A 20,241-nucleotide genomic window follows, 5' to 3' on the forward strand; every position below is an offset into this window, starting at 1 on the left:
TACAATGCCTTATTGAGCCGACAGACCTTCTTACTTGTCTCTGTATCATAGAATCCAGGAGGCAACCGCATGTAAACCTCTTCCTGCAGGTCTCCATTCAAAAAAGCATTTCTAACGTCCATTTGGTACAAAGGCCAAGTGTGGCTTGCTGCAAGAGATAATAGAACTCGAATGGTGGTCATCTTGGCTACCGTGGCAAAGGTCTCCAAGTAATCTATACCATAAGTCTATACCCATTGTGCTTCATAGTAAATACCCATCTGCATCCAATTGGTTTCTTTCCTTTGGGCAGATCAACTAGCTCCCAGGTGTTATTTTTCAACAGGGCATCCATTTCAACTTGCATTGCATCTTTCCACTCCAGGACGGATAGGGCTTCTTGCATTGTTCTTGGAATAGGGACATTGGCAATAGAACTAAGATAGGACCTGTAGGTGGGAGATAGGCGATCATAGGATAAAAACTGGGAAATACAGTGGGCTGTAGATGTGGTACAATGCCGTTTACCCTTACAGACGACATTGGGAAGGTGGTCAAGGTCATCTGCAGGAGGTGAAGTGGCAACAGTGGAAGAAGTCTCTGTGGGCCCTAGGACTGTAATACCTGGACTTGGAACCGCAGAAGAGACTGGAGCTGGCCTGGACTGCTGATGACCGGGATCAACCTTCCTGCATCACCTATGATAGACCCTCAACTCCTGATCTCTCTAACCACCCTCACTATTGTAGCCCTCATCACCCAATGGAATAGGTAAGGGAACAGCCCCAAAAGTATTAACCCTACCCTCACTGCGCTCCCCCTGAAGAAAGGGACCCAAATTCCCACTCGCACTGCTCTCCCCCTAAGGAAAAACCCGAGAATAATAGGGTGTCTTCTCAAAGAAAGTGACATCCATGGAGACAAATCTCTTCCCTGAGACAAGATCATAACAACAATAACCCTTTTGAGTTTGTGCACAACCAAGAAAAATGCATTTGGAGGCCTTTGGTTCGAACTTGGATTGATGGGGTCCGAAAAGCTGAACAAAACAGGTACAACCAAATGTTTTAAGGGGAACGACAAACAACTCCTCATTTGGGTATAGAAGGGAAAAATGAGATTTCATATCAAGAACCCGGGAAGGAACCCGATTAATAAGATATACCGCTGTGAGGATAGCATCACCCCAGAAGCGAATAGGGACATTGGAGGTAAACATAATACTTCTAGCCACCTCAAAGATGTGCCTATTCTTCCTTTCTGCAACTCCATTCTGCTGAGGTGTATGAGGGCAAGTGCTATGGTGGATAACCCCATGATTAAGAAGGTAAGATGCCAATGGCTTACCAAATGGCTTACCAAAGTATTCATTTGCATTATCAGATCTATGAACTTTTATCTTGGCATCAAACTGGGTTAGGACCATTCGATGAAAGTTTTGGGTTAGGGCGGGAACCTCATTTTGTGAATGCATAACATAAACCCAAGAAAACCGGGTATGGTCATCAACAAATAACAAAAAATATCTGTACCCACCAATAGAAGGGATGTGATATGGTTCCCAAACATCAGTATGCACAATATCAAAAGAACTATTACTCCTTTTATTACTCAATGAATAAGATTTTCTACAATGTTTAGCAAACTCACAACTTTCGCATTTCAACAGGGACAACTCAACAGACTCAAACAAAGTAGGAAACAGACTCTTTTTAAGGACCGAAAAGACAAATGACCCAATCAATTATGCCAAAGCATAACCGGCCTCACACTCTGAGAAATTGTTGGACAATTTTTGTATGCCCTTAGCTTCAATCAGTTTTGATGTACTTTTGACATTTAATGTAAATAAATGAAGTACATGTTTGATTCATGTTGTGTGGTATACTTCTGTGTGTAAGACCCTAAAATTGGACACTTAATGAGACTTGTGTTGGTTTTAAATGTTCACAGCCGTTGGATAAGTCTGGGGAGATTTATCCTACCAAGGCTGACACTGGTGTGCTGCAACCTGTTGGGGTGGCTTGTCTCAACCGCCAGGGTGAGACCCAAGGCACATGCAGTGTAGGATTACTTGAACCCTTGAACCGGACCAGATTTCCAGTATTGCCCTGGACCTTGGAGATTGATGGGAAAAATTGGGAAGTTACACCTGACCCCTAGACCCGATTATGGTACTGCACTAGGTGTCGGATTGGGCTGTCTTCGATATGCCAATCAGTGAGATCCTTAGCGGAGGTCAAAACCTGGGCATGTTAGGACAGTCTAAGAATTCATCTAAGTGGGTGATCATAGTGATGGGATCAGCCCCTTTGTCGGACAAAGGTAATGATCGGGGATGCACTCTCTCTGATAGAAACCAAACTGCCGGCAGTTGATTTCAATCGTTGGAATTTTGTTTTGCAAAATTTATATATATGATATATATTTAAGTATGGTTTCAAAATATTTGCAAATGGTTTTAATTCCAGGGATCCATATAAGTAGAGAGTGCAACACTATTCCTTGCTGCCGCGGGAGAGGTCCTCTCTTGTCGAGCAGTGCTTGATCATTATGGGCTGAAAGGTCAAAGTGTAAGGCCATTTGGGATAACACCTGATGGGCTAATCTTGCACCTACCCACAGTCCCTGAGATTTTATAAGATGGCTTGGCCCAAGGACCACTTAGTGTAAGTGTTGGGCCCATAGGGTACATATGATGGGCTTAGGGGGTTCACTAGGCTCTCAAGTGAATTTGGCCAGGCCTTGTAACAGAGGCTGGGCCGAACCCATGTGGTTGGTGTGTAGATCAATGCTTGGGTCCCACGCCATACAAAGAAGCCCAACTAGGCAGTAGTTTGGAAGACTTTTGAGCACTTGATTCTTATTGGGCCTAAAGCCCGTTTCGAATTGAGCTGATTTGACCAGTCATTAACAAGGGGCGGATCTGAGATTAGGATGAAGCCCAAAAGCTTATCTAATCTGCAGATAGGATTAAGAAGAGTCCTAATCCAAATACATATTTGGATAAGGGCAACTCCTGATATGATCAGGAGATCTTTTCTTAATCATTAAGCAATTGGAGGAAACCCTATTCGATTGACAAGAATTTGAACCCTAGGGATTTTACACAGCACACACCCTGGAAGTTTTGAGATAGGATCTCAGATATCCTAGAGAAGAAAAGCAGTTCGCCATCTTCTTCTCTAGTTTCCTCCTGTTGCAACCACCCCCATCTACTACAGTTCGATTTCTCTGTCAGAGAAAGATCAAGAAAGAGTTCTTGATATTAGTCTTTACTGAAAGGCTGATTCAGTTTGGTGCTCATTGTCTTCCAAAGGATTCTTGTGAAGGATTCAGTGTGTAGGATGCACTCTGCTGGTTCTGTTCCACAGTTGCTGTGTCATCTTCAGCAGGAGCAGATCTTGGTGTCTTCTTTGGGCGTGAACACCAACTTTGGGAGATATTAATTCTCTGGATCATGTATAATCACTCCCTTCTCTTTTGGTTCAGATCTGATTCTGTTATGGTTCAAGTAGGATCCTTGAATCTTGATTCTAAAACAGGGAATGTGATTCCCAGTTGGAAGGTAGGTAGAAAATTTTTGAAATTCGCCCACCCATTCCGCAACCTTTTTGGCGTCCATATGATGGATTCTACCATCCCTTTCAAAAACAAATGACTTCTTATCCACTGACTCTTCCCGACGAGAACTCTCTCCGAGCAGATAGATCCCATTCGTCTCACGGCCAGTCCCAATCACTGCCTTCGTCTCTAGGTCCTGAAAAACACATCGATCAGGGAAGAAAGTTACTGAGCAGTTCATATGTTTGGTAATACTATTGACTGAAAGAAGGTTAGTATCAAGCTTAGGAACATGTAAGACAGAAGACAGGGAGATAGTATCCCGATAGCTTGATGTCACCGTTGCCAGAAATGGGGACAAGAGAGCCATCAACAATAGATACTTCATCCCTACCAGAAGATAAATGGTAAGTGGTAAACAATGAAGGCAAGCTACGCATATGGTCGGATGCACCTGAATCTATTACCCAAAAGGGTCCAGTAGTACCTGGAGCTGAGGCATGGTAGGCTGAGGCTCGAGTACCTGAATGTGCGAAAGCAGATGTGGCAGGGGCTGATGGTGACTGCGGTGGCTGAGCTGAGTCCCAACTTCCTTTTCCAATTGTATTAGAGCAGCCCGAACTGCAGCTAAGGTCTCTAAGGGTGTGCCTCTTGTGCCAGACGAGGATGCTGAATCAGTATTCACGGCCACATGAGCATTACCCTTCTTGCTTCTCAAATTTTCTAGGACCAAATGAGGATGCAGCTTCCAACATGTTTCTTTTGTGTGTTTGGGTTTCTTACAATGCTCACATACCACATCCCTTTTATCTTCCTTCTTCCTGTCCCTTTCTGAATCACCCCCTGATTTGGGTTTAACAGCTACAAGGGCTGGTGTAAGAGGCTGAGGTTGCATCATGACTTTCCTCCTGGTCTCTTCACTATGCACTAAGGAGTATGCTTGGGAGAGAGTCACACTATCATACTCCGAATTCAGGCCTGCCAGAAACTCAAACACCCTGTTTGTCTCGACTTGCTTTCTATGGATCTGTGCATCTTTGGGGCTCTCCCACTCAAGAGTCTCTAAGTGATCAATCTCATGCCACAGGGACTTCAAGGTAGAGAAGTAGACCGAAACCGGTTTCTCTCCTTGTTTAAGAGTATTCACTTCACATTTCAATTCATATGCTCTGGCAACATTAAGGGGTTGGGAGTAAGTTTCTTTCATAACATCCTATATCTCATTGGCTGTCTTCGCCCTCAAGTAATTTCGGATGATATGAGGCTGCATAGAATTACACAGCCATGTCATAATCAAGTAGTTTTCTTGGACCCACTTGGTATACATAGGGTCTCCCTTGGAGGGTTCTTTCACATCTCCGAAGAGATACCCTAATTTACCCCTTCCCCCAATAGCCATCATGGCTGATTGGGCCAATTCCAAATAGTTTGACCCATAAAATCTTACGGTTGTAATCTGAAAACCTGTCTCAGAAATACCACCATAACTGTTGTTCCCAAAACTGCCTTCTGCCTGATTTTTAAACTCCATTTCGGTCAAGAACCAGTAGTCTAAAAAATTAGGGTTACTACAGTCAAAGAACAGCACTTAGACTATCAATCACAATGAAAAATCAGTATAGAACGAATCTGTATTCACGGTATATGTGCATGAAACAGGTATAAGTCTGATCTGAAACCAATTAGCAAACACAACAGCAACAGTCCGTACAGTTTTCACCCCTTAAAAGAGTTCGAAACCCCAAAAAAATCTAAAAACAGCTTAGAGAATAATCTGATATTCTGAAGCAGAATTAGGGTTTTAATCAGTCCTTAAAAAAAAATTCTCAGCCGCACATTCCAGGCAGTACCGTACAGATAAGACTTGTAGTAGGGTTAATATGAAACCCTAAAACTGATCAATGTTGAGGAGAAAACTTAAGAAGAGCTTCACAGGTAGATCACAAGACTCTGCCCAACATTAGGGTTTGCTGCAGGGTTAAGACAAAACCCTAGAGAATAGAAAGAAGAAAACCCTAAAGTGGTTCGGCCGCACTTTCTAGATAGGTCCAACCTATCTTCTCTGATAGTACTTCTCTTAGAAAATAAAATAACATACAAGAGAATGTTGTTCGCTGTCTTCCAAGGTTACCTGAACCCTAGCCTTCTCTGATTCTTCCTGATCACCAACACTCTGCAACCGTGGCAAGTCTTCAACAACTGCTAAACCCTCTGGCGATCTCCAAGAATCAGCCAACGAACTCTACTTTCTCAGCTTCCAGCCCTAGATGGTTCTCATCTGGTCGGCTGGACTAGACTCACATGAGAAACCCTAGCTCTGATACCATGTAGACATTCAAGACTGCCATCAGCCTTGAACCCTAATAGATTTCAGGTTCGAAAATAGAAGAAAAAGTATAGAAAAGAGAGGAGAAAGAGAAGAGAGAGCAGTAAGACACAAGGGTTGAAAGGAGGGACAGAATCTTAATGTTTTGCCGCCGCCACTTTTATTTAGTATTTATAGGTTATGCTAATTACATGGAAGGACAGATCTGCCCTTAGTATTTACATAACAAATAGAACACAATAAAATTGAAATAAATAACAACTGAAATAACAGATTGACCACCAGCTAACCCTAGGATGGATAGAACACATTCTACCCTACGAACACAGTAGGACCATAGCTGTGGGGCCCACATCAGTGTTCTCTACAGTCTTCAACAAGTTTTAAATATCGATACACCCGACACACACAAACCTTGTGTATCAGGTGTTTCCAAGGCACACAAGCCTTTTTTTGTTCTTTTCAAATGTCTACAAGGGGTCAGTCTTAGGCCTGTCCACCCCCTGAAACTGCCAAAACCCAACGTTATTTAAGAGTATTGGGGACTTGGGGTGCTACCGGAACAATAAGATACACCTGATACACCCCAATTCATGACAAAACTTTGAACATTGGTCTTCAATGCACATGACCAAACCATCTTACTCAAATTTCTCTTCAAATGACTTATTTTATCACCTGTAAAACTCCAGATGCATCCCTCCATTTTCCCTTTGGTTACCTTGACCTTTTCCAGTACCTTCATTCACAATTCATAACAAAGGGAGAGATTAAGGAGCATGTTGCCAATAGAAGTAGAGCAAGATGGGAAAAAGCAGAAGAGTGCATCCGGAGTCTTATGTGACAGGCAAATAAAACCTAGATTAAAAGGAATTTTTTTTTATAGAACAGTTATAAGGCCATGGTGTAGAGCGTTGAACAATCAAGGTACAATATTCCCAAAACATTAATGTAAGCTAAATGCATATGCTGAGATGGATGGTTAGGAAAACTAGAATGAGCAGAGTCAGAAATGAAGTCATTTGAAAGAAATCAGAAGTAACTCCAATTAGGAAAACTAAGATGGTTTGGTCATGTGCATAGATGACCACTAACAGCATCCGTAACAAGAAGTGATCTCTTGCAAGTTGAAGAGGGTAGAAGAGCTAGGAGTAGACCACCAAGGACATCCGTCGAAGTAGTAAGAAATGATTTAAGCACTCATAATTTAACAATGGATATGGCATTAACAGAATAGAATGGCGAAACCGGATTCGTGTAGAATGTACTTGGGATTTGATGATGAGGAGGAGGATGAATCTAGTTCTTCTTGTTATTTTAATTTCTTAAGTGTTCTTCATTTAAGCCTTGCAATGATAATTTGGTTCACCAAATCAATCTTTCAGTTCTATTGTTCTTTTGCACCTTCTTCTTATTCTGTTTTTTATCAGCACTTCCCTTTTATTCCCTTTCTTAAATGCCATAGTTCTTTGATTTAATTTGAATATACCCTCTAGTTTGTCCATGATCATCTTCCAAATCATGTACCAATATACTGTGCATCCAGCATTGTATTTGAAATTCCAATATACACAATAAATGCAAAAGTAATTAGATAAAGATGACATTTTATTGACAGTAAATAATTAACTGAAAGTTAATAACTATAAGAAGCTTAAGTCTGTATGTAATGTATATATTTCAAAAGTTTATACATAGAGAAGGTTAACACATGAGACTTACATCCTTTTTGTCTTGAGGCAATAGAAATGGATCCCTGACGCTAAGTCCTGACACTATTGTAAGAATAGGATCAAAACAGTGAAAGATAGCCCCCATTACAAGCATTTTTCCAAGCTTGGGATCAACTGGAAGCATTGATAGAAACTCTCCTGAAAATCAATAAAGAAAACCATGATGATATGAAACGGAGCCCAGGATTGAATGTCGTTTATCATAGTAACTCTCAAATGTACAAGAATAAAATGATTCACCAAGATTTGTCATATTCTCCCTTTCATCAAGTGCTCCAATCATCTTCAGGAAATCAACAGCATTTTGGACCTGATAACATACGGAAGCTGTCAACTTCTGTACATAGCGAGAGAGAGAGAGAGAGAGAGAGAGAGAGAGAGAGAGAGATCGGTGTTGATGGAAATGGTCTTCAAAAGTAGAAAACATGTTGGAAATATTGTACGGAAACATTTTAAAAATTATAGACATGGCGGGAACATTGTAATATATTAAAAAATATAGAATGAGTATATGCTTCAACCTTCTTATGTCCATGTTTTGCATGGGTTGTCTTGGGAGAATGCATATATTGACTGACCACACTAACTGCATAAGATATGTCCAGTCTAGTCAAACATAAGGATAACAACTTGCCAACTGGTCTTAGATAACCTGTACCATAAGGTGATCATATAGGGCTTCACCACCTTCTATGGCACAAATTCTATGATTTTGCTCAATAGGAGTGTCAACAGGTTTCACCCCTAATTTTCCTTTCTCCTTTAATATATCTAGAACATACTTCCTCTAGGAAATGAAAATGCCATGCTTTGACCTAGCCACCTCAATTCCCAAAATGTAACACAAACTTCCCAAACCATTGATCTCAAACTCCTTACGTAGGAATTCTTTTTAGATGATCAATCTTGGCTGCAACATTTCTTGTCACCACAATGTCATCTACATACACTATCAGAGCAGTCAACAAGTAACCCTTCCTTTTGATGAGAGGTGTATGGTCAGAATGAGCCTGTGAATACCCAAACTCCAGCATTGCACCCCAGAATGTCAACCATGCCTTTGGAGACTGCTTTAGTCCATACAAAGATATTTAGCCTACACACCTTGTTGTCTTTGCCACCCTCATAAAAGCCAAGTGGAAAAGTCATATACACTTCTTGCAAGTCGCCATTCAAGAAAGCATTTTTCACATCAAGTTGGAATAAGGGCCAAGAGTATTAAGTTAATAATGATGGAATTCATCTTTCCATTGGAGAAAAGGTTCCTCGATAATCAATTCCATATACCTAGATATATCACTTTGCAACCAACCTCGCCTTATACTTCTCAATAATGCCATCAGCTCTGCGCATAACAGTAAACACCCATTTGCATCCCACAAGATCTTCCCTTCTGGAAGGTCTACAATCTCCAATGTTTGATTTTTCAACAAGCCATCCATCTCCACTTGCATAGCATCCCTCCACTTAGGTTTTGAAAGTGCTTCCTGGACATTCCCAAGGACAAAACAGATGAAATAGATGCAAGAAAAGACCTGTTCTTAGGAGACAGTAAATAATAAGACAAATACTGTGAGATAGAATGAGTAGATGCTTGCCCTTGTATAGAGCAATTGACAAGTTGAGATCATCAACAACCAGGAGAGGAGGTTAAGTAGGAAGAGGTTCTGCAGGATCAACTCAAGCAACATTGACAAGGGGTAAAGTAGTAGAACTAGGAATAAAAACTGTAGCTTCAGTATCTGGGGCTCCAAAGGCATGCCAGAAGTTTTTATTTTTGGAGTCTTGGTGGTTTCAAATTAGGAGTTAGTTGCAATTTTAGAATTTTGATTTCAGTAAATATGTATGGTTCTATTCAGAGAGGGTACTCAGTAAATGAATAAATTGAGTTTTCTTCTTTTTTAGAAATGCTGTCTACTTTATTCTCTTGACATCAGAGTCAAAGAAACACATGATTTCTTCCTTTTTCATTATTATTCTCTAACATATCTCTGCTACTAGAAAACTAGCAACTATCTCTAGATGTCCCCTAGATTTAGTGTATCTTCATTGGATTTTGAAGCAATATTATTCATTAATCTTGCCTTCTATCTACCAACTCCTAAGATAGTTGGTACCAGAGTTAAAATGCCTCCTAATAAGGCCTTTCATTGAATCCTGGCCAAAGAATGTCCACAGAAATTGCACAACAACATAATTCCTAAACGTAGCCATCCTGCATTCCTTTAAATCCATTTCAAGAAATTCTTACTATTTATTAAGCTGTGTGTGTGCGTGTGCAAATCTAGAATTAATTATGTTTCTTCGTTGAAATCCACCATTTAACTAATGAAAACCAAAATACTCAAAATAACTATTCCCTAGACATATTAATGCAGGATCAAAGAAGTCAAATAACAATAATAATAAATAAATAAACGGAGAGATGAATGAAATAAGTTTATTTGAGTTCTTAGAGTCTAAGCTAAGACTGGAATGAGGCTTCCATGCCCTAAAATGACTCTAGGTCCTGTTGCTTATGCTGTTTATTTGCATCTATGTAGAAGGGCAGCCCAGTGCACGAGGTACCTGTCAATGTGGAGTCTGGGGAGGGATAGATGCACACAGCCTTACCCCTGCAGATGCACAGAGAGACTGTTCCCAAGATTTGAACCCTGGTCACCCAGGTTGCTGTGGAGCAACCCAACTGTTGTATCAAGACCCACTTTTTTTTTTAAGATAAAAGAAAAATTTTATAAAACAAAAAAGAAGATACTGTATCAAGACCCACTCTTATTTATCTTATTAGTCAGGGGTAATTAAGTCTTTTTACCCTCTTTTATGATCACCCTAATATAATAATGGGTAGGGCAGCTGACCACAGTTCTGGTTTCATTTTCTGTCTTCTCTCTACTTTCTCACTTTCTACATGAACTGCATGATTACTTTCATGGTATCGGAGCAATAGATCTGATTGGACCAAGGAACTGCACCAAGTCTTGTACTGATAGATTGAAGGTTCCACTTTCTTATTATTTTTTCTTGCTTGGTTGTAACACCAAGGAGTTGTTCCTTGATGATCCTGCTCATGATAGGAGGGAGCAAGAAAACTATTCCATTTATGATAAGCTAGAAAATTTTGCTAGGCCTCTTCTTCAAATAAAGGGATCATCTTCTGTCCCTTCTACTTCTTTTGCCACCAACTCAAGTAACCAGGCTAATGCACTCCATGTTTCTTCTATTCCTAGTGAGTCCTAGATTGTTGATCTAGAGCTTCCAACCATATGATCGGTAAGCCAAATCTCTATTTTTTTCATATCAATGCCTATCTGGGAGGGATAAAGTGAGTGTTGGGAACCTACCCAATTCAGGCACCTCTTCAAGAGGGCGCTCTCTCTTCAAGACTTAGAAGTAAGAGAAAGGAATTACAGACTTGTCTACCATTCTGAATCCAACAGTAGGATAAAACATGGGGAGGTTGCAACTGCAATTCACCTACCTCTGTAAACTCCAGTAAGATTGAGCATGTGGGAATGCCATCACCAGTGCAATGCTTGAGAAGCTATACAGGAAAAAGTGGATGAAGGTGATTGAGGAGGCAGGTTCAGTCGACAGGCAACATGCCCAATCCATTCAAGGATATGAAAAGAGCCATAGTACTTAGGTGAGAGCTTTCTCCCTACTCATCTTGCCAGAGAGGTCTGGCAATAATGGTGGAGTTTCAGGTACACCAGATTACCAACTTGAAACTCAACAATCTCGTGCGCGGTCGTACTAGGATGTTGTCCCTTGTAACCAACTGCTCATCTACTATGGCCACCGCACCCCTTTCTTAAGGAAGTATAGATGGAGGATCACAAACATATAGGGCCTGAAAGGTGTCATGCTTGTCAACCAGTGGAACATGAAATTATAGCAAAATTCTACCCACAGTAGCCATAGAACCCACAAACGATGGTTTTCACTGGCATAACACAGTGAATATATTTCAACATATCAATTAACAACCTCAACCTATCCATTAGACTGAGGATGATAACTACTGTAACAGTGGAGGGCAGTCCCATGGAGTTTGATATATTCCTACCAAAAAATTTCATAGGAAGGTAGGATCTCACTCAGACACGATGGTCTGAGGTTGTCAAAACTGTTGGAACAGACCAACAGAAGGCAGTTAATCAGTTTTACAAGAGAAGGCCACATCAGCACAACTATCCATCCACTTGTAACAACTGCCATCCACTTGTAACAACTGTAACAATCAAGATTGTAACACTATAAGTAGTAGAGCAGAAAAGGAATAGGTCATTGACTCTTTCAGCATTAAAACTCTCCCCTCTCTCTCTCTCTCTCCTTCCAAGAATTCATGAGGTTGGCCCCTCGAAGAGCCCTGAGTTAGACAGGTTCCTAACAATTTGGTATCAGAGCCAGCATGACCAACACAAGAAACACGTCAGTAGACACCCGAGTGGATCAAATGGAGGTCGAGATCCATCGAATGTCTTCAGATCTCAAAGAAATGAAGGAAGGCTTCACTGCTCTCCTCCTTCGACTGGAGCGGGGGGCAACGAACATTGATAGAGGAAGCCAAGAAGAGCACAACAATGAAAACAGTTGCAGAACAGGGGCGGCAACAAGAATAGCCAAAGTCGGCTTCCCCATCTTCTCAGGCTGCGACCCAACTCCCTGGATTCTCAAAGCCAAAAGGTATTTCGATTACAATGAACCACTGGGGCAAGATAGGGTAGCTCTGGCTTCTGCGCATCTTGGGCACCCTCGTCAAACCTGGGCAGACTTCACGGACGCCATGACTGTCCGTTTTGGATCATCTGGGTTCGAAGATCTTGATGAAAATTTGGCAAAGCTGCGGCAGGTGGGATCAGTAAAGGAATACTAGATGGAGTTCGAAAGGCTGGCCGTGAGAGTCCAAGGGTGGATGGAGAAGGCATTAGTGGGAAGCTTCGTTGGCAGCCTAAAAGAAGAACTGCGACTGGAAGTGAAAACGATGCAGCCCACTTCGGTCATCAATGCGGCAACACTAGCAAGATTGTATGAGGACAAGTTCAGTCAAGCAAGAAAGGTGCAGCGACCATGGGGTCCAGGAGCAAGAAGGGAGCAAGAAAGGACGACAGCACTAGACAAGGAGAAAGGAGTACTTGGCCCAGGCCCAATGGTTCCTTTCAAACGGCTTACATGGGCAAAGATGCAAGCCTGCAAAGACAAAGGTCTCTGTTACAATTGCGAAGAGAAATTTGGGCCGGGCCATCGCTGCAAGAAAAAGCAAGCGCTTCTCCTCCAAACAGATGCCGAAGAGGAAGACGACATCATCGGTTGCGGAGAATCTAACCTAGGGTGGGAAATACAATCCAATGGCACGCCCGAAATATCCTTACAAGCCCTTACGGGACTTGCGTCCCCTCAAACAATGAGAGTCGCAGGGCTGATTCTAGGACGCCAAGTGTCAATCCTCATAGACAGTGGCAGCTCCCTTAACTTCATAACTCAAGTCTTGGTGGATAAAATGGGACTTCCGGTTCAACCAACAACGGCCTTTACGGTTCATGTGGCCAACGGTAACAACCTATCTTGCAATAGCATTTGCATGGGCCTACCACTAAAGATTCAGGGTCATCACTTTGCGGTGGACCTATATCCTCTCCATCTCAGTGGAGAGGACGTGGTGCTAGGCATTCAATGGTTAAGACAGCTAGGACCCGTTGTCTGTGACTAGGCCCATCTCACCATGGACTTCACATCAGGAAACTCAACAGTCCATCTACAAGGGCAAACATGCAAGGGCCCAAGTCCCATCAGTCTTGCAACACTGACAAAACAAAGAGGAGATTCAGATCAGCCCATATTCATGCACATGGACTCAAATTGGACCAGGCCATCCTTAGCTAACAGCAGCCCAGATGGGCTTAGAGACTTCCAAAGCCGCCTACAAGAACTCCTTCAGCACTATGGCAACGTGTTCAAAGAAATCGAGAAGCAATGTAAGACCCTACCGATACCCTTACTTTCAAAAATCTGAAATCGAGAAGCAAGTTCAAGATATGCTTAAGCAAGGGATAATACAGCCTTGTCACAACCCATTCTCTTCATTGGTACTATTAGTCAAGAAAAAAGATGGGACGTGGCGGTTCTGTATTGATTACAAAGCCCTTAACAGCATCACCATTAAAGACCGATTTCCGATACCAGTCATTGATGAGCTACTTGATGAACTCAGTCAAGCCACCATATTCTCAAAACTAGATTTACGAGCTGGGTATCATCAAATAAGGGTACATAAGGAGGATGTTAACAAAACAACTTTCAGGACACATGATGGCCATTATGAGTTCCGGGTCATGCCATTTGGGTTGACCAATGCTCCAGCCACATTCCAAGCATTGATGAATGACATATTCCGGCCATATTTATGTAAGTTCATCCTTGATGAATGACATATTGGTCTATAGTCCCAATTGGGAGGAACATCTAAACCATCTACGGGTCACCCTTGCAACACTTGAGGCCCACCAGCTGTTCGCTAAAGAGTCCAAGTGCTCCTTTGGACAAAACCAAGTTCACTACTTAGGACATGTTGTAGAAAAGGGGCCTATAGTGGCTGACACAGATAAAATCTCCAGTATACTGGGCTGGCCGCAACCCAAATGTGTGAAAGAATTGAGGGCCTTCTTGGGCCTGTCCGGGTACTATTGCCGCCTCATAAAAAACTATGGCCTAATAGCTACCCCATTGACCCATTGCTGAAACAAGACGCTTTTAGCTGGTCAACCCAGGCCCAACAAGCTTTTGAGCAATTGAAACAGGAAGTTGCGAGCCCTCCAACATTAGCACTGCCTGATTTCACAAAAGATTTCATCATTGAGTGTGATGCCTCTGGTCAAGGAGTTGGGGCTGTTCTCATGCAAGATGAGCAACCACTAGCCTTTTTCAGTAAGGCCTTAACATCACAAAAGTGGACCAACATTGGCGATCCTACTTGATCGGTAGACCGTTCACAATTCGGACCGACCATCAAAGTCTGAAGTTCTTATTGGATCAATCAGTTCTATCCCCGGAACAGCAACGCTGGATATCCAAGCTACTGGAGTACGAGTACAAAATTGAATACAAAGCAGGGGCTGCTAACCGAGTAGCGGACGCCCTCTCACGGCACCCACAGTCATTTTAGTTACTAGTATCTTCCCCAACTTCTCCACTCCTGGATCTACTGCGAAAAGAAGCCCAATCCTATAAGGAGTTACAACAGTTGAAGGCCCAAGTATTGGCAAATCCCTCACTGCACCCCGGGTACACAATTAAGAATGATCTACTCCTCTTCAAGGGACGCTTGGAAATCCCGGCAGCCTCGGATCATCTCAGGAAGCTCCTGGAATTATTCCATGCCTAACCCACAGGTGGCCACTCCGGCATCCTACGAACACAAAAGCGCATCGCTACACAATTTCATTGGAAAGGCATGTGTACATCTATCCAAAACTTCATAACCGGGTGTGCAGTATGCCAACAAAACAAGTCAGCCACTACAACATCGCCACACAATTGAATACAAAGCAGGGGCTGCTAACCGAGTGGCGGACGCCCTCTCACGGCACCCACAGTCATTTTAGTTACTAGTATCTTCCCCAACTTCTCCACTCCTGGATCTACTGCGAAAAGAAGCCCAATCCCATAAGGAGTTACAACAGTTGAAGGCCCAAGTATTGGCAAATCCCTCACTGCACCCCGGGTACACAATTAAGAATGATCTACTCTTCTTCAAGGGACGCCTGGAAATCCCGGCAGCCTCGGATCATCTCAGGAAGCTCCTGGAATCATTCCATGCCTAACCCACAGGTGGCCACTCCGGCATCCTACGAACACAAAAGCGCATCGCCACACAATTTCATTGGAAAGGCATGCATACATCTATCCAAAACTTCATAACCGGGTGTGCAGTATGCCAACAAAACAAGTCAGCCACTACAACACCAGCAGGCCTCTTGCAACCACTCCCAATACCAACCCAAGTCTGGGATGATATATCAATGAATTTCATCACGGGATTGCCCATTTCTACCGGCAAAACAGTTATCCTTGTGGTAGTAGATAGACTGACGAAATACAGTCATTTCCTACCTCTATCACACCCATTTACAGCAAACACAGCTGCTGAATTATTCCTCTGGGAAATTGTGTGCCTACATGGACTCCCCAGCTCAATTGTATCAGATAGGGACCCTATTTTATGAGCCGTTTTTGGGCTGAGCTCTTCCGCCTACACAGGGTTAAACTGTTCAGGTCAACTAGCTACCACCCCCAATCTGATGGACAGACAGAGGCGGTTAACAAGAGTCTTGAAACATATCTGAGATGCTTCGCAGGAGATCGACCAAGACAATGGGTGAAGTGGATCCACTAGGCCGAATGGTGGTACAACACCACTTTCCATAGCGCCGCGGGGATGACAACCTTCAGAGCTTTATATGGTCAGGACCCACAGTAGCGGCCGTTGAAGAACAGCTAACGCAACGAGATGAGGTGCTAAGGGAACTGAGACATCATCTCTTACAGGCACAGCAATGGATGAAGCACACCTATGATAAACACCACAAGAATGTCCAATATGAACTAGGTGATTGGGTATTTCTCAAATTACAACCTTTCAGGCAGATTTCAGTTGCAAGTCGACAGTGGAACAAACTCAGCCCGCGCTATTTTGGCCCATTTAAAATCCTGTAGAGAATAGGATTAGTGGCCTACAAACTGGACCTTCCAGCAACATCCAAACTGCACCCTGTATTCCATATCTCCTTACTAAAGAAAGGGCCGAAGTCAGGAGTCATTACAAGTACAACCCTTCCCATATTTTCAGAAGAAGGACAAGTGCAGACTGAGCCAGCCCGCATCATTGATTTCAGATGGGTGTGCCGGGGTGGCAGAGTCATACCAGAAGCATTAGTTGTTTGATCTAACCTTCCGGAAGAGGATACAACCTAGGAATTCTACTTAGATCTGCAATCAAATTTTCCTACATTAGACCTTGAGGGCAAGGTCGCTCTAAAGGAAGGGGGGATTGTCAAAATTGTTGGAACAGACCAATAGAAGGCAGGTAATCAGTTTTACAAGAGGAGGCCACATCAGCACAACTAACCATCCACTTGTAACAACTGCCATCCAATTGTAACAACTGCCATCCACTTGTAACAACTGTAACAATCAAGATTGTAACACTATAAGTAGTAGAGCAGAAAAGGAATAGGACATTGACTCTGTCAGCATTAAAACTCTCCCCTCTCTCTCTCTCTCTCTCTCTCCTTCCAAGAATTCAGGAGGTTGGCCCCTCAAAGAGCCCTGAGTTAGGCAGGTACCTAACAGAGGTATACCATGCAGCCACATGACTTACCTTTATGAATGCTTCTGCCACGGATGTCACAGTATGAGGGTGAGAGATGGGAATAAAATGTTCATATTTAAAAAGGCAATCCACAACAACAATGATGACAGCCTTCCCTTTAGACTTCAACAACCCTGTAAAGAAGTTTGTGGAGACTTTCATCCCACACCTTCCCAAGTATCTTAAGTGGATGGAGGAAACCGGCAGGGGACTGAACCTTGTATTTCTGCCATTGACAAACAGAGCATGAGGTGATGAACTCCCAAACTACTTTCTTCGTATCATACCAGAAATAGTGTGAGGCAAGGCATCCATAAGAACGCAGGATACCGGAGTGCCCATCTTCAGGTGATGCATGAAAATCAAGGAGACTTTGCAGATGGACTGAAGTGGCCGAAATCACTAGCCTCCCTTTATAGAAAAGAGTCAAGTACCACAGGGTATACCAAAGCATCATGGTTCGTAATTTCAATATCGATGAACATTTGCCATGTAAAGTTGGAGAAATTTTGAAGATATTCGCTAATTTTGCTAATATTGGAGAATCTAAAAAGTTAGGAAAGTTTTCTAGAAATATAATTGCACATTTAGGGCTCAGTAAACCATAGAAAAGAACTATAAAAAACAAATGGGAAAAAATCAAGAGACTATAATAGGTATCCTTCTCTTTAACTCCCTATTGTCCTTTAGCCATCTTCTTTTCTTTATATATGTCAATTACCTCCCACTTTAACTTTTGTAAGAGTATTCCTTTGTAGTTGTATGCATTTTTCTTTTTCTTTTGAATTATAGTGAATATAGTGGTACTAGAACAGAAGATCCATATGGCTGAACAATCAAAGGACTATTGTGGGCCTTAACAGCACTATTGTGGCCTAACAGAATGAACTCAACCTTAAAAAGGATCATCCATCACCCTACCACCACTTACAATGTAGACAATGTAATGGCCAAGTGCACCATATGAGTATTCTAATCAGGTCTATAAACAAGTATATCATCAAAGAATACAAGGATAAACTTACATAGGTAGGAAAAAAATTTCTCGTTCATTAGTGCTTGAAAAGTCAAAGGTGCATTGGTAAGCCCAAATGGCATTACCAAGAACTCATAATGGTTGTCATGTGTATGGAAGCTCATCTTGTGCACATCTGGAGGACAGACTTGCACCTGATGATACCTGGACCTGAGGTCTAATTTGGAGAATACTGACGCACATTGACGCTCATCCAGAAGCTCCTAAATACCATCTAGAGGGATCCTATTGTTAGAGACTCAGGTGTAAGGATTAATCATACCAAGCCCCTTATTCAGCAAGTTTACACAAGGAGGAGCCAGAGACCATGTCAGCAGGTGGTTACAGCGGCTCAACAACCTGAGAATCAGCAATAATAAAGACAGCATCATAGTTCTTGCATACTTTCCATTCCTTCCTTTCAGAGCCCAACTGACAATCCTTGGTGCACCCCATCCTGATCTTCACAATTACTGGCTGAAGCTCCTCTTTCCAGCTGCACAACTACGGTGGCCAATGTTTCCTTGATCTCCTAGAGCTCACCACTCACTTTGTGCAAATGGACTTCCATTCTGTCAACACAATCTTCCACCATCTCTGACCTCATGCTCGCATTTTGCTTCTGCCACAGACCACCGTGGGTCTGGTACCGATTCTGTTTGGAACTTGTCTAACTTAGGAACCTCTTCGAGAAGGTGCTCTCTCCTCAAGACTTAGAAGAGGAGAAAGGAATGGAAAGTATGCAAGAACTCTAATGATGTCTTTACCATTACTGACTTCAACTATTTATAGCTGAATTACATCAAGATTATATCTGGTTGACAGTTACAAAGCCTAACAATCTTGATTCTTAGGTTGTGGAGCCGTGTAACCACCTGTTTGGCATGACATCATGCTCCTCCTTGAGTAAACTTGCCGAATAAGAGTCTTGGTATGACTAACTCCTGCACCTGTATCTCTAGCAATGAGGCTAACAAATGTTTCTTTCTCTTCCATTGTTAGTTATAGAACTATATCTATCCCTAATGGAATTGTGTTATCCCATGTTCTTCATGTTCCAAAACCTACTATTAACTTGTTATCTATCAATAGTAATGGTATCACTAAATCCTAGAATTGTGGTATAACCTTCTTTTCTCCAACTTTTGTATTTTTGAGGATTCAGCTTTTGGGAGAAAAATCGCTGGAGGACATGTGGTTGATCACTATCAAGGTTTAAAATGTTGATGTCGATGGAAATGTCGCTTACCAAAATATAGGACATATGTCAGAAATGTCGAGGGGAAATAAAGTAAAAATTAGAGACATTGTGGAAATATTATGAAATATGTGGAAATATGCAAAGATATTTTGTAAACTGATAAAAGAAGCATTAATACATATTTCTAGACTATTATCTTATTCCCAACCATTTTATAAAGCTAAGAAACTAAGATCAATAACAAATTAGTAAATGATGATTTACTGATTTATTATGCATTTTGATGTTTTTACAAGGTTATCTGTTATTTTCTTTTCTTATTTTTAATTCTGATTTATTATAAATTCTAATATATTTATTTCACACTAGTAAATAGAAATACATTTATTCTGATTTTTTAAATATTAAAGTTATAATGTATTATGTTTTATTATAAATTTAATAAACTGATTCTCCATTCTGTAGTATTAAGATTATGATAAATTCTGATTCCTTATAAAACTTAATGAATTTATTATGATTTTTAATACTAAATTTATAATAAATTATGATTTAGTATAAAATTTATTAAATTTATTCTGATTTTTTATATTAAATGCAGAATATGGTTTATTATAAAATTTAATAAACATTTTCCGATTTTAATAAATATTTTAAAAATACGAACTAGTTAATATTTTATTACTTGAAAAATATTTTATGTTTTATATTATAAAGTAAATAATTTATTCTTTTGTTTTTATATTTTGTAATTCTTTTTTTAAATTTTTTTGAAATATTAAATAGAAATTATTAATGGAATAATCTATATTAATATACTGTATTATATTAATATAATATACTAATATATTATATTTTTAATGTACATTAGTCGACATCCTGTCGACATTAGTCAACATCCTGCCGACATAATAGGAAAAATTGTATTTTTTTGTTATTTGGACCGGTTTGGTCGACATTTCCGAAATATAGGAAATGTTGACCGACATAATGTAATTTTTATATTACCATCCATTTTCATGTCGGTGAGCCTCAACATCGACATATGTCGGGCGA

The 20,241-nt window shown here is 41.2% G+C and overlaps 1 protein-coding gene across 3 annotated transcripts in view; it reads right to left on the bottom strand.

Annotated features, from left to right (window-relative positions):
• Window positions 1–20,241, bottom strand: part of ABO6 (DEA(D/H)-box RNA helicase family protein) — a 116,910-nt gene that overhangs the window by 22,457 nt on the left and 74,212 nt on the right. For 2 of the 3 annotated variants that reach the window (XM_088955476.1, XM_088955478.1), the window contains exons 13-14: window positions 7,843–7,912; window positions 7,592–7,740 (exon numbers count right to left, since the gene is read on the bottom strand). The exons of the other annotated variant lie outside the window; for it this stretch is intronic. In XM_088955476.1, coding sequence (XP_088811602.1) covers window positions 7,592–7,740; window positions 7,843–7,912 — 219 coding nt within the window. The remainder of the gene's footprint in view (window positions 1–7,591; window positions 7,741–7,842; window positions 7,913–20,241) is intronic. 3 annotated transcript variants of the gene reach the window in all.

Source organism: Nelumbo lutea, chromosome 7, assembly GCF_056320005.1.
Source record: "Nelumbo lutea isolate HS-2025 chromosome 7, American lotus-T2T, whole genome shotgun sequence".
In the NCBI taxonomy this organism is placed as follows: Eukaryota; Viridiplantae; Streptophyta; class Magnoliopsida; order Proteales; family Nelumbonaceae; genus Nelumbo; species Nelumbo lutea.